General features: G+C 40.7%; 1 protein-coding gene across 1 annotated transcript in view; it reads left to right on the plus strand.

Moving 5' to 3' along the window:
• Nucleotides 1–22,801, plus strand: part of rasef2 (RAS and EF-hand domain containing 2) — a 91,454-nt gene that overhangs the window by 60,075 nt on the left and 8,578 nt on the right. The window contains exons 7-13 of the mRNA XM_063066526.1: nt 3,559–3,627; nt 5,154–5,235; nt 6,250–6,314; nt 7,625–7,844; nt 10,295–10,414; nt 18,374–18,518; nt 19,612–19,693. Of these exons, the coding sequence (XP_062922596.1) occupies nt 3,559–3,627; nt 5,154–5,235; nt 6,250–6,314; nt 7,625–7,844; nt 10,295–10,414; nt 18,374–18,518; nt 19,612–19,693 (783 nt within the window). The remainder of the gene's footprint in view (nt 1–3,558; nt 3,628–5,153; nt 5,236–6,249; nt 6,315–7,624; nt 7,845–10,294; nt 10,415–18,373; nt 18,519–19,611; nt 19,694–22,801) is intronic.

Consider the following 22,801-nt stretch of genomic DNA (forward strand, 5'->3'; position numbering starts at 1 on the left):
AAAGATTGGTCACCTTGCCAGGTTCAGTACCCAACAGCAGGTCCTCTTGTTGGACTATCTACATATTGATTTAAGAAACCCTGCTGGATGCACCTCACAAATTCTGCCCCATTTAAACCATTTGCACTCAGAAGGTTCCAGTTTATGTTAGGGAAGCTGAAGTCCCCCATAACAACAACCCCATTGTTTTAACAACTTTCCTTAATCTGCCTGCATTTCTGTTCCTCCACATCCCAGAAGCTACCAGAGGGTCTGTAGTACAATCCTGTAAGAGTGATTGCACCCTTCCTATTTTTGAGTTCTACCCATATAGAATCAGCCTTCCATTATGTCTGCTCTGAGCGCAGCTGTGATATTGTCCCAGATTTGTAGTGTAAATCACCTCCTCCCTCTTTTTAACTCCCTCTCTATCCTTTCTAAAACAATGAAACCCTGGGGGCATTAAGCACCTATTCCTGTGCCTCTTTAAACCAAGCCTTTAATGGCCACAATATCATGGTTTCATGTGCTGATCCATGCTCTAAGTTCAGCACCTTTACCATAATATTCCTGGCATTAAAATACACACACTTCAAACTATCTGTCCCATTATATCTATTGTTCCTGTCTGATTTTTACTGGCTCTGACATGGACTTTACTGTCCACCCCTCCACTTTCTGACCTGGTTCCCATTCCCCTGCCATACTAGTTTAAACCCTCCTGAGGAGTACTCAGAAACTTTTTCACAAATATATTGGTTCCCCTCCAGTTTAGGTTCCAACCCACCCCTCTTGTACAGGTCAGGTCACCCCTGTCTCAGAAGAGGTTCTAAAGATCCAAGAACCTGAACCACTGCCCCCTACATCAATTCCTAATAGTAGTCATCCATTGCTATTATTATGCTATTCCTGCTCTGACTAGAATGTGGCACTAGGAGTAATCCAGAGATTATTACCTTGGAAGCCCTACTCTTCAGCCTAACTTCCTATACTCACTTTACAGGACCTCTTCCCCATTTCTACCAAAGTCATTGGTGTTAATGTGCACCATGATATCTGGCTGCTCACATTCCCCCGCGAGAACATTTTGTAGCCACTCTGAAATATCCTGCACTATTGCACCTGGGAGGCAACATACAATCCTGGCGTCTCTTTTGCAGATACAGTATCTCCTGAATTCCCCCTAACTATTGAGTGCCCTATTACTATTGCTCTGCTTGACTTTACCCTTCCCTGTTGAGCTTCAGTCCAGGCCACAGTGCCACTAGCTTGGCTCCTGGTGGTCACTATCTGAAACTTGCACTCAGTAAAAGTCTCATCAATGAAGTTTTCAGCCTCCTGGATGGTCCTGAGTATATCCAGCTCCAGTTCCTTGACCTTGTCAGTCAGGAGCTGAAGTTGGGTGTACTTTCTGCAGATGTCGTCATCAGGGAGTCTGTAGGTATCCTGCAATCCCATATCTTATTCCACTGCCTGAACTGTCATATTGCCTGCACTGAATTAAGGACTAAGGACTTACAGACAGTACAAAAAGACTTATCTGTTCTTACCTGTGGCTTCTCTCTGAAACATTTGAGCTTCACACTCACCTAGGTCACTTACTCATCTTCTTCTACCAAGCTTTTTATACCTTTGGCTCTAACTTCTTAAGCTTTACTTCTGCAATCAAACAAATTATTCCTAACGACTCAGCACCCTTAGCCTGCACCTGTTCCTGCTGAAGCCTGTTGAACCAAAGCTTTCCACTCTAATCTTGGTCCACTCTGACGATGTCCACTCTGCTTAAACCTCACTTATTTTTATTACTAACCCAAGTAATCTCCCAACTCTGACAGGCCCGGCAGTTTGGGATATGGACCAAACATAGGTAATTGGGACTAACTTGGATGGGGATCTTGGTCAGCATGAACCAGTTGGGGCAAAGGGCTCTTTTAACAATAACTGATGCCAGTGTTTATAATGGAACTTGAGCCGTTATCCTTATAGATGTCCATTTACAAGACTGGCCTTGAGCTAATCTGGCATTGGCTTTTCTTTCCCTGTGGTTGCCAGCTGCATGTAGTTCTGCTACACTTCTTTTGGAGTCCAATTTTAATTCAGATTCATTAAGGGCGGTATATCTGAACCAAGAAAGATCCTGGTTTCTTCAGGAAAGATCTGGGATCTTCCTTGTTCCAGAAAACCTGACCCTTAGTGAACCTGGATTAAAATTGAAGGAATTGTGCAACTGGCCTCTTCAGATCAATGGGAGAAGTCTGGTTCTGGGAGAAAGAAAAGTAGTTACTTATGTTACCTCCTATGTTCTTCAAATTTAGTGCTATGAATGTTTAGCCCTCCACTATTCAATAAGATGCATGAATGTGTCCCAAGTATTACTGAATCTTTGAACATCAAAGATATTCACAAATATCTAGTGGTCCAGATCACACCAGCCTCTTGTAATACTGAAAGAAGACCCCTGGTAGCAACTAAAGTCGTTCTGCCTAGCAACTGTTGCAAGGTTCTTGCTAGGACCATATAGAATTGGCATGTCCTAAGAAAAGGTGACAGGTTATTTTGGAGTAATTTAAGATCTGTGATTCATTTGTCTGCCGTCTTTGAGGGAATTCATAATTCTATATGTATGTGAATTCTCCTGAAACTGTCACCAGTGTCCTTAACTCTCCTTGTTCAATTTACCCTTCATCCTGTATTTGGTCCTAGTTCTACAGTGTGTCCACTTTAAATTTCCTTGCAATTCTTCTCTGTGACCTGCTCCAGCCCTCCTGTGATATTCGGCTGCTTTTTGATTCTGCCCTTCTGTGCACTTCCAACTTCCTTTGCCTGCAGTGCAGTGGCAGAGTTGGGGAAACTGCTGCCTCACATCTCCAGCAAAACGGATTCAACCCTGTCCTCCCATGCTGTCAATGTGGACCTTCCATGTTCCCTAATTGTGTGAACTTCCGCTGGTATGCCCCCAGTGATGTCGGGGTTGGCAGAATAATTAACCACTGTAAATTTCTCACTGTGTAGATAAGTGGTAGACTTGGGTGAGTGAATAGAGTGGGTTTTAGTGTAATTAGTTGCTTAATGAATGTGCTTGCTTATTTGAAGGGCTTTTTCCTGTTCTGTGATTGTTGGATGCAAAATCTGCTGTCATCTGAACGCTCATGTCTCACTGCTCCTTGTCAAATCTGTTTCTTGTCCCTTTGTACTTCTTTTAACAAAGCCATTGGTTGCCTTTCCAGATGTTGTCCTCTGTGCCTCAGTGCCAGTACTTTCTGATCGGCTTGCTTGAGGCATTTTACTATATTAGGGATGATTTAAAATTGTTGTACAGTATTTTGTTTCAGCTGTATTTGCCTTCCACATGTCCTTTTGGAAAAAAGGATGTGTTTTTGATGCCAAGGTAAAAGCAATTTAAACAATGCATTTTGTTTGCATGAGTATTTAGAAAGTCACTGGCAAGATTCCTGGAAAACTCTTTTATGAATTTAATTGATTTGTCACGCAACAGAAGTTGTGACAATAGAGCAGAAGTGAATGTATTTACAGGGTAAAGATGCACAAGCTTTTAATAATCCCATGTTTCCCAACCAGGGCAAAAGAAGTTATAAAGAAACTAACAGAAGAGAATGAAGTCTCCACAAATCAGATACAGATGCTTCAGTATGTTATTTTTGCTTGTCTTGAAGGATTAAACTATAATTTTATTATAGAGATGTGCACAGGGTGTCAATTCAAGACTCAAGGGTAATTAGAAAAACTCCAATAATCTGCTGTCTGACAATTCAGAGATCCTGATGATGCCACATCTGGCTTGGTTAATATCGACTGTTTTTCCATCCCACACATGGGATAACAGTTCCTGCCTCTATTCCCACACTCCCTTTAAGCTTGCATGGTTCACTGGAAAATTGGCTGTGATTATTTACAACATCTTAAATGTGAGTTAAAAGTGTGTTTGGATACATCCTGACTGACTGTCCGTTGTGCCGTTGGCAGCACTATCTCTGTCTGTCTATACTGCTACACACAGATACAGATGGATTTTTCATTGCTGTTTCCAAGACAGTTTTGATTTACCAGTCACGTTTGTTAATGTTGAGGTGAACCACCGAACCTGGAGGACCAGTGGACCACTCTTAGTCAGGCCTATGCCCTTTGACCGGTCAGCATGGGTGACCCTGCCAAGCACTAAAGCACAAGGCCTTGACTCCAGCCAACATGGCTCTCCGGGCCATTGAAGCACGCAAGCACTTAACCCTACGACACAGTTGAGGTCCTCTTGGAGGAAAATAGCATCCAGTATTTTGGAAAATCTAGTCATTCGATACTATCAATGTCCCGTCCATCATCATTGGAGCTTTTACTAAATTTAAAGTTGAAGAATATTTTTAATTATATAAACAAATTTGTGATCTGTGTTTGTCCAGTCCATTTCTCTCTCCGGCTTATGCTGCCTGACCTACTGAGTTCCTTAAAGTTTTTTTTCTTTTGCTCCAGATTCCATCAGTATCTGTAGGTTTCCTATGTAACAATTTTCCTGGTGTTTGCTGCCAAGTATTATTTGGTAATAAATGAATTGAAATTGTTGCATGCAGTACTGTGCAAAAGTATTTGACACATGTTAAAAAAATCTGCAAAATGAAGATGCTTTCAAAAATAATGGCAAGTTTCTAAATGTAAAAAAAACTATAAAGAGCAGTAAAGAGCAAAAAAAATTAAATCAATGTTTGGTGTGACTACCCTTTGTCTTTAAAACTGCAGCAATTCTCTTTGGTACACTGTTGTACTGTTTTATAAGAAAATCAGCTGGTAGGTTGTTGTAAGCATCTTGGAGAGCTTGCCACAGTTCTTCTGCAGACTTCGGCTCTCTCGCTTGCTTCTGTCTCTCCAGGTCATCCCAGGTGGCGTCAGTGATGTCGAGGTCAGAGCTCGATGAAGGCCATGCTATCTGAAACCATATAAGAAGTCTAAAGTGCCTAAGACTTTTGCACAGTACTGTACACGCAAAATGAAAATAGAAAATGCTGTAAGAACTTGGTGGGTCAGTTTGGAGTTTGGAACCAATGATATTTAGAATTTGCATAAATGTAAGTTGCAGCTATAGGCTGTTTTACAAAGGGTTTTTGTTTTGAATAAGTTAGTTTGTTTTTGATGTTCCATCACTATTCTTGCATTATCTTCTTCAGAGAAGCGAACAAGGCCCTTTACGATAGCAATAATTCATTAAGAAGTGCTTTGGAAAAGAGTCGCAGCGCAAGTAAAAAGAAAGTAAGTTTAAAAAAAATGTTCCAGAAAATTGGGTGTTTCCAGGTTGTGAAGATCACAAATCACTGCAGCAAGTGACTTGTTTCCTGTTGCCTTAAAGCTTTTCCACTAAAGTGATGGTTGGGAATGTCATGACAACCTATCTACTTGCCTGACAAGTGTCACTGAAGAAACTGAACAATACTAATTTTGTTTCTGTTATAATCAATATAAACTTCACTTCAGGATAGAAATGTTTAGAATTCTCCAAGACGAGGGAGTTAGAAACTAGAGAAACATTGACAGTATGACCTTTAAAGTATCCACTTTTCCCAATGGAATGAAGTCTGTAATGATGGGATCATGTACCCAACGGGCAAATATGTTTTGTTGCCCAGGAGGAGTTTGGAGTTTGGAGGACGCTTTCTAATGCTTGCTACTTCTGTAATGTTATATTACAGTCAGTTACATTAAATATCCTGTAATTAAGTAGAAACTTTGGTTAAATGTACTAGAATCCGTATAGTATTTAAAAAAAATATTTCCTTGTAATATGACCATTGCTAGCAAGGATAGCATTATTTACTCGTGTACTTGCCTTGGTGCTGCTGCACCAGAATCTGGGGCTTTTTGTGCCCTGCAGCTGACCAAAACAATAGATGGCCATTGCAAAAACAAAAAAGGAATCAGTAGTTACGAAGGTTCAATTTCTTGTAAATTGTTGGAAGTGATTAAAACCAAGCCAGATGGTTACCAAACATTCATCAATTTATTGGTTAGAACTATAGAGCTAAATCTGGGTAAAGATGTGCACCAGATCAGGCAGGAGTAATGAACTGATTGGAGTCTTCATTTTGGATGGTAAATTGTTCTGAACCACTGTCAGGGTTTTTGCCAGATTTTGACCTATTCACTCATCTGATCCTTGATGAAAGGAGGTCTATGAAGCCTGAGATTGAAGAATAATTGTTATTGCCTATGGTTTTGGAAACCTATATTTGCAATATTTTCTTATGGATCTACTTGTCTTGTACCTAGCATTCCTTAATTGAACCAGATGGGACAGAAGAACAAAATAGATTGCATACCATTAACTACAACAGGTAGGCAAAATAAAACATTTTTTGACAGATGTTGCACTTCCTGAATTGCAAGTGGACTGATTCATCAGTAGCTTATAAAGGTATTAATAATGAAAATAAACCCCACAAAGTAACGAACCAGGATTGTGAATGCAGGACTGGAAATGTTTAGTAGGCCTAGGGTGGAATGGAGGAAGTAGAATGGTAGACAGGAGGTGAGTTGGTCTCCTTTGATGTAGATGGCACAGTGAAAAGACTTAAAAATGTGGAACTGAGGTTGATTTTAAATTTATGTTGAGCTAGAGTCACTTGTATTAGAATCATTGGTAAACCCCTTAACAGAGTTGAACTGTAAACTTCTCACATCAAACAGCAGACTTCCTTGAGGTACCACATTAGACCATAAGACATAGGAGCAGAATTAGGCTACTTGGCCCATCAGGTCTGCTACAGCATTCAATCACGGCTGATCTTTTTCTCCCCTCCTCAGCCCTACTGCCCAGCCTTCTCCCCATAACCTTTAATGCTGTGTTCAATCAAGAACCGATCAAAATTTGTCTGAAATACACCCAATGACCTGGCCTCCACAGCTGGCTGTGGTAATAAGTTCCACGTTCACCACCCTGTGGCTGAAGAAATCTCACAACATCTTTGTTTTAAGTGGATACCCCTCTATCCTGAGGCTGTGCCCTCTTGTCCTAGACTCCCTCACCATGGGAAATATCCTTTCCATATCTACTCTGTCTAGGCTTTCAATCTACAGTGCATCCCGCTGTGTGATTATAAGAAAACCCTAGTGTCACTTGTTACACATGGAGCGAACATTTCTGAAACTAATATAATTCTGCATTAGTTTAGGGAATAAATCAGGTAGTAATGGGGAGAGAATCAATGTATTCTGCAGCAATGTTATCAACATGAAACATTAACATGTTCTCTTCCTGGATTTTGATTTTTGGATTTTCTGCTTCTGAAATTTTTGTTTGCTTTTCTGGATTGGGAGTGTGGAAGAGACAACACCTTCCTTAAAGTGCTCCACATGGTTCTGGGCTCCATCCTACAAGGGGCATTGAAAGCCTTGGAGAGAGTGCAAAAAATAATATTCCCTGTAATGTCCTGTGAATGAGTTGAACAGGTTACACGTAAAGTGGTCCATGTGGGAAATGAGGAGACACTTCCTCAGTGGTTTGATTGAAAACCTTATTACAACATGGTGCTACTTTAAAATAAATCTAGACCTGAAAACGTAGTGATGTAAGGAATGTAAGAACTCCAGACTAATTGAACTGAATAACCAGTTTATGTTGTGCATTCTATATAATCCTTTGTAGTATTTCCAATGGAGATGTTGACGCTGTGATTTTGAACAACGATGAATCCAGTCACAGAATATCTGCCGTAGCAAACTGGGCACATCGATACTTGGACAGTGGTGTGTCCACGTCTCAGGATGTGGCAGATTATTCTTCTGATGACTATGACAGTGATCGCAGTAATGATTCCCATGAAACAATGCACTATAGTTACTCGTATGTGGCTTCAGATGCAGAGGTGAGCTAACCTGCTTGGAGGCTTTCATTTCCGGTTTGAAATTGCTTGCAGTGATTCGTGTGATAAATGCTTTTGTTTTACCATCAGCTGTCTGTTCCCACGTCCTACTAGTATAAACCTGCTATTCCACATTCCTTTCATATAAGCTATACAGTAGAGATCTGACCTCAAAGCCTAGCAACCCAGACTTATAATGAATAGTGCAAGAACAGGTATGTGGATTGGTTCTGCAAAGCAGTCAGCAATGCAAGGTGTAGTCACAACTAATCTTGAGTTTTGATTGCAGAATATTCCAGCAATGAGGAATATTATTTCCACATCGATTAAATAAATGGCGAGGGACAGGAAAGTAACATGAACTACCAATATCTAAATTGGACTCATTACTTTGAATGTAATTCTCACAGCTGCCATTGGGTGGAAGGTACAGGAGCCTCAGGACTCCCACCACCAGGTTCCAGAACAGTTACTACCCCTCAACCATCAGGCTTTTGAATAAAAGGGGATAAATACACACATTTTCCCCATCATTCAGATGCTCCCACAACCAATAATCTCACTTTAAGGACTCTTTATCTCATTATCTCATGTTCTTGTTATTTATTGCTATTTATTTAAATTTGCATTTGCACGGTTTGTTGTCTTCTGCACTCTGGTTGATCTTTCATTGATCCTGTTACAGTTACTATTCTATAGATTTGCTGAGTATGGCTATAAGAAATTGAATCTCTGGGTTGTATATAGTGACATATATGTACTTCGATAATAAAATTTACTTTGAAATTTGAATATTCATGTAGATTCTTCTTGCGGTTCTCAATTAAATCTTGAAACTATTGCTGTGTTTGGCATCTGGTACAAACCTCATTGCCTACTCGCTGATCATTAATCTTCTTGCTGTAGTTTGGTTTAAGATGGATATTTACAACTTCATATCCCATTTGACCTCTCCTGCAGCTTTCAAACTACTGGTCAGTTCATCAACTTTACAGTCTAGTTTGGCTTCAAAGTCAATTCTTACCCTTGCCTCAGCTGTTATGATCCTGAAAACTGAGTCTGTGTTTGTATTACCTCCAGACTTGATTATCCAAATGTTCTCTGGGATTTCATCCTTGATAAACTCCAGCCTATTCAAAATTTGGCTTGTGTCCCAGCTCCTAGTTTCCACCTATCCTGTTCTTCTGTCAGCTTTCCACTTGCTAATGTCCATCTTCAGCTCCCAGTTAAACAATTTTAAGAATTACCCTTACTTTCAAATACAAGAAAACCTGCAGATGCTGGAAATCCAAGCAAAACACACAAAATGTTAGAGGAACTCAATAGGTCAGGAAGCATCTATGGAAAAGAGTAAACAGTTGCGTTTCAGGCCGAGAGTCCTGATGAAGGGACTTGGACTGAAACATTGACTGGTTACTCTTTTCCATAAATCCTGCCTGGCCTGCTGAGTTCCTCCAGCATTTTGTGTCCCTCCATTGCCTGTCACTCCTCATTTTTGTGAAGTCCTCCAGTCCGATTAACTCTTCTCAGGCTTCCAGCAGGATACAGTCGATTATAACCGACGTCTTGAATACAAACTCTGCCATCTTTTTCATTCATCCCTGAAGAAGATGGCAGAGTTTGTCATTGAAATGTCGGTTATAATCAATCCCTGTTCCCGGCTGGATGTCCGAGAAGAATTTATTTGTACTATATACTGGGAAAGCACCAGATCCTTTTCACTCTAGTCCTGTTATTCTTCATTGTTTCTCCGTTGATTCAATTCTGGCTACAACTGGAATCAAATTTTCATTATACCACTGTTGCTACCTGTGCTTTTAAGCTCTGAAACGCCCCTGCTAAATCAATCTGACGTGGAGAGATGGAGAGACGGAAACACACTTGTTTTGATGTATTAAGATCTTGTGCCTTACACAAGACTCACTTCTACCAGCCTCAATGTTTCTTTATGCATAATGACATTTGAAAGTACTGTTTGGAAGTGCTTTGTGATATTTTACTAGATTAGGAATGCAGCATAAATGTTTGATAAATTATGGAAGTATTTGTATTTAAATAGATAAGAAAATGATGCATTAGGAAATTAGAAATTAATTCAAGGCTGGTGGCGCAGTGAGATCAGCGCCGGGCTCGAGAATGGAGGTTCCCGAGTTCGATCCAGTGACAGACCACTCCTGAGCGTGCTCTCCATCCATGCCGGGTTGATGTCGAGCTCGCAACTCGACCTCGTTAAAAAAAACCACTGCCACCTCCAGTTTAAATTCCCACGCGGAATATTGCGGAGGATCAAATACCCAAACCCAAACCCAAACCCAAAGCTTGTCAAAAGTGATCATTTTGAGAAATTTCAATTATTTCCTTTTATTTACAATGTGTACACAAATGCACATCGTGCACTTGCTGTGGGCTTGGCGAACAGTGGTGAATTTATCATTTGGCTGTGTTTCTATTAGATTCCGGAGGTGAGGACGGAGGTGGACGGAGTAGCTGGAGGCTGGAAACCCTTGCGGCCGGTTAGTCGCTGTAGCTCCACGGCATCTTCCCGGAGGCGTTTACCAGCATTTTCACCCAAGGTAACATCCAAACAATAACCATCGGGAAAATGTTCTCTGGATCATCCAGGCTTTGCCTTTGGCTAGTGCAATTATATTGCTTTCAATTTTGAAGATATTAAAGATGCTGTGCTTTCATTAATATCGTTGGAAATGCATGAAAAGAACAATAAACAGTTTTAATGTCTAGATTACCAATTCCGATTACTTTTTTTCTAGAATTCATAATTGATTTAGGTAGGGCCATTTGCTAGCTAAATTGAGTACAGTTAATTGTGGCGTAACAAATTTTTTTTTAAGTAAACCAGATGTCCTCTCCCAGTAAAGAACTGGCTTAACTTTTGCTGCTTCCTCAAAGACCGAAAACAATTAATACTCAGAATCAGATTTTATATCACTGGCATATGGCACGAAATTTGTAAACTTTCAGGCAGTGAGACAATGAAATACATGGTAAATATAAGGGGAAAAACTGAAACACAGTAAGAATATCAAATTGTTAAGTTAAAATAAGTACTGCAAAAAAACAGTAGTGAGGTTGTGTTCATGGGTTCAATAACCATTTAGAAATTGGATGGCCGTGGGGAAGAAGCTGTTCCTGAATCACTGAGTGTGTGCCTTCAGGCTTCTGTATCTCAATGTAAAAATTCTGTTTCCCAATGGTAAAAATGAGAGAAGGGCATGTCCTGGGTGGTGAGGATCCTTAATGATGGACGCTGCCTTCCTAAGGCACCACTCCTTGAAGATGTCTTGGATACTGTGGAGGCTAGTACCAATGATGGAGCTGATTACAAGTTTCTGCAACTTATTTCGATCTTGTCCACTCCCCCGCCCCAATGCTAGACGGTAATGCAGCCAGTCAGAATGCTCTCCACAGTACATCTGTGGAAATTTTCAGTTGTTTACGTTGACAAACCAAATCTCCTCATACTCCTAATGAAATATAGCCCCTGTCTTGCCTTCTTATAGCTGCATCTATTTGTTGTGTCCTGGTTAGGTCCTCAGAGATATTGACATCCCAGGAACTTGAAGCTGCTCACTTCCTCCACTTCTGATCCCTCTGAGGATTGGTTTGTGTTTCCTTGTCTTACCCTTCCTGAAGTCCACAATCAGCTCTTTGGTCTTGAGTGCAAGGTTGTTGCTGTGACAAGTAAGTGGTATATCTCGTGCCTGTATGCCCTTGTGTGCAATGCTGTACAGATTCTCCCAGTGGTGATTAATTTGCCAGATCTGTGGATGGGGCTGAGATGCTTTTTGTAAATTAGTGCAAGAATCCTTGACAACATTATCTCAGCAACCTTGACCAGTTCCCTCCCTTTATCTGATAGCAAAGGATTTGCTTTTAAAATCAGACTTTCACCTACTGTCTACAACAGTATATGACAGTGGCACATCAAATCTGTGAATATTTCAAATTAAAATAAAGCTACGGGAAAATATTAAGTATGTTCATGAAAAATTGCCATGGCATTTCAGTTATTTGTAAATGTATCAAAAGCAGGCATAATAGTTTTCTGACAGCACTTCTCAGCTGGTGTAGCACGATAGTAAAGGAATATGTTGTCATATATCAAATCTCCAAGCAGCTGTTAACTGGTTCATTCTGCACTAGCTTGTGTTCCAATTACTCACCTTCTGGTGAGTCACATAGTGAATTGGAAAGGAAGGTATTGTTATTTAAAACATTTTCACAAAATGACAGTATTTGGACTAAAAAGGTACAGCATAGTGATGCAGGTAGTAGAACTTTGCAGCTCCATTCGTCTGGCTTGAACGTGACCACTCTCTGGTTTCCTTCCTCATCCCAAAGATGTGTAGGTTGGTGGGTTAATAGCCACCATAGGCTACTCCTAGAGCAGGATAGCAGGAGAATCTCATAAACATGAGGAAGTCTGCAGGTACTGGAAATCCAAAGCGTGTATGTATATGTGTATATATATATGTATATATATACATATACATCTTTTACAGTTTCAAAATAACAAAAAAGGAAAAAGGCCCAAAGCAAAAGTTTGGGCACCCTGCATGGTCAGTACTTAGTAACACCCCCTTTGGCAAGTATCACAGCTTGTAAGCGCTTTCTGTAGCCAGCTAAGAGTCTTTCAATTCTTTTTTGGAGGACTTTCGCCCATTCTTCCTTGCAAAAGGCTTCTAGTTCTGTGAGATTCTTGGGCTGTCTTTCATGCACTGCTCTTCTGAGGTCTATCCACAGATTTTCGATGATGTTTAGGTCAGGGGTCTGTGAGGGGAGGGCCATGGCAAAACCCTCAGCCTGCACCTCTTGAGGTAGTCCATTATGGATTTTGAGGTGTGTTTAGGATCATTATCCTATTGTAGAAGCCATGCTCTCTTCATCTTCAGCTTTTTTACAGACGGTGTGATGTTTGCTTCCAGAATTTGCTGGTATTTAATTAAATTCATTCTTCCCTCTACCAGTGAAATGTTCCCCGTGCCACTGGCTGTAACACAAGCCCAAAGCATGATCGATCCACCCCCGTGCTTAACAGTTGGAGAGCTGTTCTTTTCATGAAATTCTGCACCCTTTTTTTCTCCAAACATACCGTTGCTCATTCCGGCCAAAAGGTTCTATTTTAACTTCATCAGCCCACAGGACTGCTTTCCAAAAATGCATCAGGCTTGTTTAGATGTTCCTTTGCAAACTTCTGACGCTGAATTTTGTGGTGAGGATGCAGGAAAGGTTTTATTCTGATGATCTTACATGAAGGTCATATTTGTGCAGGTGTTGCTGCACAGTAGAATAGTGTACCACCACTCCAGAGTCCGCTAAATCTTCCTGAAGGTCTTTTGCAGTCAAACGGGGGATCTGATTTGCCTTTCTAGCAATCCTATGAGCAGTTCTCTTGGAAAGTTTTCTTGGTCCTCCAGACCTCAACTTGACCTCCACCGTTCCTGTTAACTGCCATTTCTTAATTATATTACGAACTGAGGAAATGGCTACCTGAAAACGCTTTGCTATCTTCTTATAGCCTTCTCTTGCTTTTTGGGCGTCATTTTTTTTTAATTTTCAGAGTGCTAGGCAGCTGCTTAGAGGAGCCCATGGCTGCTGATTGTTGGGACAAGGTTTGAGGAGTCAGGGTATTTATAAAACTTTGAAATTTGCATCATCTGGCCTTTCCTAATGATGACTGTGAATAAGCCATAGCCCTAACAAGCTAATTAAGGTCTGAGACCTTGGTAAAAGTTATCTGAGAGCTCAAATCTCTTGGGGTGCCCAAAATTTTGCATGGTACTCCTTTCCTATTTTTCACTCTAAAATTGTACAAAACAAAAATAATACACTAATCTTGCTTAAAATGTTGAAAAGAATGTTTCATCTTTAACTTTATGACTTTTGGAGATCAGTTCATCTTCTACTCACTTAACTATTCACGGTAACAGAAATTTTGACCGGGGTGCCCAAACTGTTGCATACCACTGCATATGTCTCTGTCTGTCTCTGTCTCTCTCTCCCTGTGTCTCTCAATGCTGGAGGGATTCAACAGGTCAAGCAGCAGCAATGGAAATTAATAGATAGTCAACGTTTCGGCCTGAGGCCCTTCTTCAGGACTGGATGGTTTGAGTGCCAGGCGGGGTGGTTTGAGTATCTCAGAAACTGCTGATCTCCTGGGATTTTCATGCATAACAGTTTCTAGAGTTTACAGAGAATGGTGTGGGGGTGGGGGGAAGAAATCCAGTGAGTGGCAGTTCTCTGGACAAAAAAAACTTGTTAATGAGAGAGGTCAGAGGAGAATGGCTGGACTGTTTCACGCTGACAGGAAGGCGACAGCAACTCAAATATAATCACACGTTACAACAGTGGTGTGAGTGGTGTGCCGAAGATAATTTCTGAACACAAATTACATCAAATCATAAAGTGGATGGGCTACTGCAGCAGAAGACCACACTGGGCTTCATACTTGTACCTAATAAAGTGGCCCATGAGTGTATGTGAGCTTTTTGCAGTATATATTTACAAACTTTTCTCCTCACTTTGTTAACTGTCAAGTTATTTATTTTGTCTTTGTGTATCATGGCCCTATGACTCCTGAAGAATACTTTCAGTATGTTTTTTGCCTTTGAAACTCTACCTGGTGCTAATGCTGCTGTCTACTTTTGAAGAGATTACACTCCCATTCACTGCCTTGCTGCTTTACTACACTCTTTGGTTTTTGGCCTCATACCCTCTTTTCAGTCTTCAACTCCATGCTTTGGCCGATGCACTATTGTATCTATGCTAATCACCTTCTCTTATCCTACCATATTTATAGTACCTCAGTGGGACCACATGATCCACATGATAAACTCTTGCATTATAGGCCGGTACATAAAAAAGAAAAAAGCACGAAGAATAAATGGATGATAGATGAAATAAAAAATCTAATGGAAGAAAGGAGAGAGAAGAAAGCAGATCCTATAGATCATAAGTCCTTAGATTAAAAAGTTAAAAGCTTATGTCAAAAAGCTGAAGAAGAATGGTTAAACCAGGATTGTGAGCGAATAGAAAGAATCCCTCTTACTGACCCAAAAAGGTTACATCAACAAATCAAGAATATCACTGGTAAAAAGCTCCTCTGTTCTTTAGGTGGATGTTTGAAAGCAAAGGACGGTACCATTATCAAGGAAAAAGATGAGATTGTGAACAGATGAACTGAGTATATTCAGGAATTGTTTGAAGACGATTGAGGTGAAAAACCGGAAATTAAGAAGAACATTGAAGGTCCAAGTATTTTAAAATCTGAAGTTTGTAATGCAATAACTAAGATGAAGAAAGGAAAGGCAGCAGGTCCTGATGAATTAGTAATAGAACAAATTATCGCTCTTGACGATTATGGAGTTGAAAAAGTTACTGATTTAATCAAACATTTATGAGACTGGAATAATACCAGAAGAGATGAAAAAATCAGTAGTTATCCCTCTTCCTAAGAAACCTGGAGCAATAGAATGTGAATTACATAGGACCATAAGTTTAATGAGTCATATCACCAAGATACTTCTAAGAATTTTGATGACGAGCTAAAAGTAAGATACAAGCTGAAACAGGCAAAGAACAATGTGGTTTTGTGAAAGACAAAGGTACAAGAAACTCAATCTTGATGTTAAGGATACTATCAGAACGAGCTATTCAAGTGTAAAAAGATTTGTTTGTTTTATCGACTACACAAAAGCATTTGATAAAGTGAAGCACAATAAGTTATTTGAAATATTACAGAAAACTCTAGATCTGGATTCGAAAGACCTCCACCTAATCAGAAATCTGTACTGGGAACAAACTGCCAATGTAAGAATAGATGGAGAAGTGAGTCAGTATACAAAAATCAAGAGAGGTGTTAGACAAGGGTATGTTTTCTCCCCTGATTTATTTAATGTGTACAGTGAAACAATATTACAAAAAATAAGAGACATCTTGGGGATCAATGTTGATGGTGAAAACATCAATAATTTCAGATATGCAGATGACACTGTGTTAGTTGCAAGTATGGAGGAAGAACTACAAAACTTAATTGATATAACTGTTGAAGAAAGTGCAAAAATGTGCTGTCTATCAATTGCAAAAAGACAATGTATGGTGATATCCAAAAAGGAGGAGAATCCTATCTGCAGGCTGAGAATAAACCAGGAAGGCATAAAGCAAGTACAGAATTTCTGCTACTTAGGAAGCTGGGTGGCATCAGGTGGCAGGTGCAACTTGGACATCAAAAGAAGAATAGGGATGGCAAAAGACACCTTTACGAGAATGAAGAGTATACTGACCAACACTAAACTAGGCATGACAACCTGCCTCAGAGTACTGAAATGTTACGTTTATCCAGTTATGTTATATGACTCAGAATGTTGGACAATATCTAGTAACAGGAGGAAACAACTTTTAGCAGCAGAGATGTGGTTTTTGAGGAGGATGCAAAGAATATCATGGATGAAACGAATATCTAATGAGGATGTGATGAACAGAGCAAACACAAAAAGAGAAATAATGTATGAGATCATGAAAAGGCAACATAACTTCATTGGACATGTGATTAGGAAAGAGGAATTGGAATGCACGATAATTATGGGAAAGATTGAAGGGAAGGAAGCAAGAGGAAGTCAAAGACAAATGATGATGGATACAGCAGCCAGAGAACTGGAAATGAATACCAATGAATTGAGCCACTTGACCCGAAACAGGAGTGTGTGGGCCATGGCAGTCAAAGCTCAAACTGGGCATGGCACCTGATGATGATGACATTTAGGTATTTGCATAACAAAGCAAGTTGGCCCATTCTGTGCATATGGAATGAGCTGCCAGAGGAAGTGGTTGAGGCAGGTATATTAGCAACATTGAAAAGGTACTTGGACAATTATATGGCTAGGAAAGGAGGGATGCAGGACAAACGTGGGCAAATGGGACTAGATGGATGGTTATTTTAATCATCATGGGCCAGTTGGCTCAAAGGGCCTGTTTCCATGCTGTGTGACTCTGACTCTGATTGTAACACTGGACCATCCTTAGGCGGAGTAACTCCCTCAACCTGCCTTTTGCAAACACATAACCTCCCACCTTTTCACTTGTAGTTTCCAAAAAATCCATTGGTAAAGTGTCTTGGACAAGGAAAAGAACTCTGCTATCTGTACACATCTTTCCTGCCTGTCCAATAGAATTGTACTCCATAATGCCACATTTTTATGAAGCAATGTCATATAAGATATAATTCTCTCCTTTCCTTAAAATATTAAATTCATCCTGTAAAACGGTTTCGTCTGAATTAACTTATTTCTGCGAGTTAGCAAGCTATGAAAATTGTACTCTTTTGCCTTTTGAAATTTGTAGTGAGATGTTTGTGGGGGAGAGTTCCTTACTGGCTGAAGGAGTGCCAACTGTAGGATTGTGCAAGACAGCTCTTTGGCCAGGAGAATCACTGGTCTTCTGAAAATGCCAGGGTATTTTAAATGGCAAATTCTATAACTGTGCTGTCAGTCGTTCTGTTAGGGACACACCTAGACGTTGTACCAATGCATTCTGAACACATTACAATTTATTCTGCCTACATAGTTTCAGATTTACTAACACAAGAGATTTTGCAGATGCTGGAAATCTTAAGCAACACATGCAAAATGCTGGAGGAACACAGCAATTGTATATTGCTGCTGATTTACTGATGTCATGTGTCTAAAGACTTCAATGCACCCTGTCATCTCAAGGATTGTATGGGTTTTAACTAATTGGCAATTGGAAAAGGATCAGAAGGGAGATGAGAAATGTGTTCAATATGTGAGTCATTGAGAACATATCACTTGAATGGCAGCAGAGGCTGGTTCAGTAATAACTTTAAAAAAACTCTATTGGGTTACTTATTTGAAAGAAATTTAAACGGAAGGAAATGTGGGAAAACTGGGGTAAATTGAAAAGCTTGTTCAAAGATTCTGATTATGTGATTGGTCAGGTAAGCTCAATGGCATGTGTCTGGTTGTGTTGTCTTTTGCACATACTAATTCAACAGCCTCTGGAGTCCTTGGGTCAGACTAGAAAAGAAGCTGAGAAATAAGATTCCATGCATTAGTAGTGGGCTTCTGAAATGTATCTTCTCAAGCTTGTGGATTTTGGAATAATCAGCAGTTCCAAGGCTATGAACCACAGATTTTTATTAAGTGACAATTGTGGAGCGTTGTCTAATGAAAATTGAAGTGAGACACCCAATCTAACTGTGATTGGGTGATAGAAGCTCACAGGGGCAGATTGTTTCAAAAGACCTACAGTATATCATGGTGTCAATGCTCTCTTTGTGGGATTGACCAGTTTTTCATACGGTCACAAAGGAGGGGATTGAGACGAACCTTCAGTCTCTAGTTAATCTCTAGACTACAGTGCATAGCAAGGTTTATCTCTTGAGTGTCTAAGATCTTTGTACCTATATTGAACAGAAAGTGGCACAAAAAAGGGAGGATATTTGTTATTTTTATAAAATATGTACTTTCTCAATTAGGTTTGGTTTTGATTTTCAGACAGACACCTTTAAAGGGCCTGACTTCCGGGGAGATGGACCCCTCTACAGACTTGTTCTCGCAGGGGATGCAGGTTCAGGGAAATCAAGCTTTCTGCTGCGGCTGTGCATGAACGAGTTCAAAGGACACATTCCTACCACACTGGGTGAGCTGACTGTTCTGCAACCTGGCCCTGTGCCTTTAATGGGTGCGGTACCATGGGTGCCTTTAGTCTATTTATTTGAAATAATTTGATATAACATTTCATGACCTGGCGCTATCTCTAAAGCATTCTTCAATAGATGAATTGCTTTGACAGTATAGGAAATAAAGCAGTTTTACCCAGCAAGATCTCAATTCTCCATGAATGAGACTGTATTGTTTTGGTGAAGTTTACTAAGAGCAAAATGGTGCAGAATAATGGAGGAAACTGTTCTTGGGATGCTGCATGAGATGTTGACCTAAGAAGGGAGAGGAGGTTACTGGTTAACATTTAATTTGAAGGGTGGCATCTCCAACAGTGTGGTCTTCCCTTTGTAGAGCACCAGCTAATTTTTTGCGTGCAAGTCTCTGAATTACGGGAGCTGAATTCCCAACCTGGCCGCAAAATCGGGTGGCACGGTAGCATAGTTGTTATCACAGTGCTTTACAGTACAGGCAGCCTGGGTTCGATTCCTGACGATGCCTGGAATTGGCACATTCTCCACGCGACTTCCGGGGTGGCTTTCCTCCGCGTGCTCTGGTTTCCTCCCACAGTTCAAAGGTGTACCATTGGTAGGTTAGTTGGTCATTGTAAGTTGTTCCCTGATCAGGATAGGAGTCAATTGAGGATTGCTGGGCGGCTTAACCCCAAAGAGCCGGATGTGCCTACTCCACACTGTAACTCAATTTAAAAAAAAGATGAGATACCATTGAGAAATAAGGTCAATCTTCTTTACCTTGCTCTTCCACCCTCGCCTGGCCTCCACAGTAACAAGTCTACACAACCATAGTATACTGTCCTAATGAGTCCAGAAACTAGCCTGGCACTCTGTAATCATCAAGGGTGCAGGAGAAACTCTTGTAATAACATTGAACAACTTTGGGACCAGTTTTGCTATTGATAAAAAAGAGTTTGGACTGTTTTGATTTCTCATTCAGCGGGGGAGGTGCATTTGAATCTAACAGGGGCAATGTGAGAAGTTAAATTTACTTTTCAAATGGTAAAAGTTCTGATCCTAGTGGAGCGTGTGATTTCAATGTAATTTATTTGTTTCTAGGAGTTGATTTCCAAATGAAGAAGCTATTGGTTGATGGTGAAAGTGCCACATTACAGATCTGGGACACAGCAGGACAGGAGAGGTAATGAAGACTGAAACTAGGAAATATTTCTTTCTCTGAGTTTAAGACCATAAGACATAGGAGCAGAATTAGATCATTCAACCCATCAAGTTTGCTCCGCCATTCTATCATGTCTGATTTATTATCCCTCTCAACCCGATTAATCAAGAACTTATCAACCTCTGCCTTTAATATACCTAATGACTTGAACTGCACAGATGCCTGTGGCAATGAATTCCATAGATTCACCACACTCTGGCTAAAGAAGTGTTGTCATCTGTTCTAAGTGGAATCTTTCTGTTCTGAGGCTTTGCTCTCTGGTCCTAGACTCCCCCGCTATAGGAAACATCATCCCCATATCCACTCTATCTAGGCTTTTCAATACTTTAGGTTTCAATAAGATCCTCCCTTATTATTCTAAATTCCAGCGAGTACAGACAAAGAGGCACCAAACGCTCCCCATAAGTTAACCTTTTCATTCCTGGGATCATCCTTGTGAACCTCCTCTGGACTCTCTCCAATACCAGCGCATCTTCTCTTAGATAAGGGGTCCAAGTACTCACAATACTCCAAGTGGGGTCTAACCAATGTTTTATAAAGTCTCAGCATTACATCCTTGCTTTTGAATTGTAGTCCTCTTAAAGTGATGCTAACATTGAATTTGCCTTCCTTACCACCAACTCAACCTACAAGTTAACCCTTAGGGAATCCTGCACAAGGGCTCTCATGGCTCCTTGCAACTCAGATTTTTTTGAATTTAATTCCCATTTAGAAAATAGTCTTATAGCTTTATTCCTTCTACCAACATGCTTGACCATGAATTTCCCCACACTATGTTGCATCTGCCACTTCTTTACCCATTCTCCCAATCTGTCCAAGTCCTCCTAAAATGTCAACACAACCTGACCCTCCACCTAACTTCATATCATCTGCAAAAGGCATCGATTTCTTCATCCAAATCATTGACATTCAGCATGAAAAGAGCGGTCCCAACACAGACCCCTGCGGTACACCACTAGTCATTGACAGCCGATCAGAAAAAGACCCTTCTTTGCCTCCTGCCATTCGGCCAATTTTCTATCCATGTTAGTATTTTTCCTGTATTATCATGGACTCTTGTCTTGTTAAGCACAAAGTGTGTCACTTTGTCAAAGACCTTCTGAAAATCCAAGAAAACAACATCCACTGACTCTCTGTCTATCCTGCCTGCTATCTCCTCAAGGAATTTCAACAGATTTGTCAGGCACGATTTCGCCGTAAGGAAATCATGCTGACTTTGGCCTATATTATCGTGTGCCTCCAAGTGCCCCAAAACCTCAGCTGCTGTTTTTCCACCAGCCCAATCAAATCGGGAGGGGAGAGAGGAGGCAACTCACAGGTCCGTGAGAGAGAATTTAAAAAGGAGCGTTTGCCAACCTTTGGCATTTCCCAGTGGCCCAATCAAATAACAATTCATTAGCAAGGTGATTTAAAAAAAAAAAATGGCAGGGACAAGTGGAGCAGCCATTGTTGGAATGCAGTAGTGTTAGAATAGGGAGGCTTTGGTTCATCGGGCTTGGGTGAAGCACATAGCTGGTAAGTATCTTCTTCTTCATTCTTTGTCTGTTGGTACGTAGTTAGAGCATGAGGATGGCTCTAGGGTCTGTGTTGTGTTCTTTGTGTGAGATCTGGGAGTCCTCCAGCCTCCCGGATGACCACATCTGCACCAGATGCACCGAGCTGCAGCTCCTTAGAGAATGTGTTCAGGAACTAAGCTGACCTTACTCATATGGGAAACTGAGGACATAAAACATAGGAACTACAGGGAGGTAGCTACCCCTAAGTTGCAGGAGGCAGGCACCTGGGTGACTTTCAGAAAAGGTAAAAGAAATGGGCAGCTAGTACAGAGTACCTCTGTGGCCGTTCCCCTCAATAATAAGTATACAGTTTTGGATGCTATTTGACAGGGGTGGGGGGGGGGGAGCTTCCTTTTCTCTGGCACTGAGTCTGGCTGTGTAGCTCAGTGGGAAGTGGTGGTGGCGGGGAGAAGAAGTATGTGATAGTGATAGGGTATTCCATAGTTAGATAATCTGGATATAGACGTGATTAGAGACACCCAGATGGTGTGTTGCCTCACAGGTACCAGAATCAGGGGTGACTTGGGTTGGGTCCACAGATTGTAGTTGGGAATTTAACATCAAAGGATACACATTGTATCGGAAAGCTAGACAGAGGGGGTGGCGTGGCACTGATGGCAAAAAATGAAATCAAATCCTTGGAAAGAGGTGCATAGATCTAGAAGATGTAGAATCTTTGTGAGTAGAATTAAGAAACTGCAAGAGTAAAAAGAGCCTGATGGGAGTTATGTACGTGCCTCCAAACAGAAGCCAGGATGTGGTTTACAAATTACAGCAGGAGATAGAAAATGCAGGTCAAATGGGCAATATTATGATAGTCCCGGGGGATTTCAATATACAGGTAGATGGAGGGAGAATCAGATTGGTGCTGATTTTGGATCCCAAGAGAGAGGGTTTGTTGAATGCCTATGAGATGGCTTTTTAGAACACCTAGTCGTTGAGCCCACTAGGGGATCAGCTATTCAGGATTGGGTGTTATGTAATGAACTGGATTTGACTAGTGAGCTTAAGGTAAGGGAGAATCTAAAGTCAAATCTATCATTATTACAGTGGAGTAAAGGGAGTTACAGAAGCATGAAAAAGGAGCTGGCCAAAGTTGATTGGAAGAGAACACTAGAAGCGATGACAGCAGAGTTTCTGTAACTTGGAGTTTCTGGGAGCAATTTGGAAAGGTGCAGGATAGATACATTTCGAAGAAGTATTCTAATGGCAGGATGACACAACCGTGAGTCAAAGCCAACATAAAAACAAAAGAGAGAGCATAAAATAGAACAAAAATTAGTGGGAAGGTAGGGGATTGGGAAGCTTTTAAAAACCATCAGAAGGCAACTGATAAAGCCATGGGGGAGGAGGAAGATGAATTATGAAGGTGACCTAGCCAATAATATCAAAGAAATACTGAAAGTTTTATCAGATATATAAAGAGTCAGAGAGGTGAGAGTAGACATTGGACCACTGGAAAATGATGCTGGGGAGTTAGTAATGGGGGACATGGAAATGGCAGACAAATTGA

Source organism: Mobula hypostoma, chromosome 13, assembly GCF_963921235.1.
Source record: "Mobula hypostoma chromosome 13, sMobHyp1.1, whole genome shotgun sequence".
In the NCBI taxonomy this organism is placed as follows: Eukaryota; Metazoa; Chordata; class Chondrichthyes; order Myliobatiformes; family Myliobatidae; genus Mobula; species Mobula hypostoma.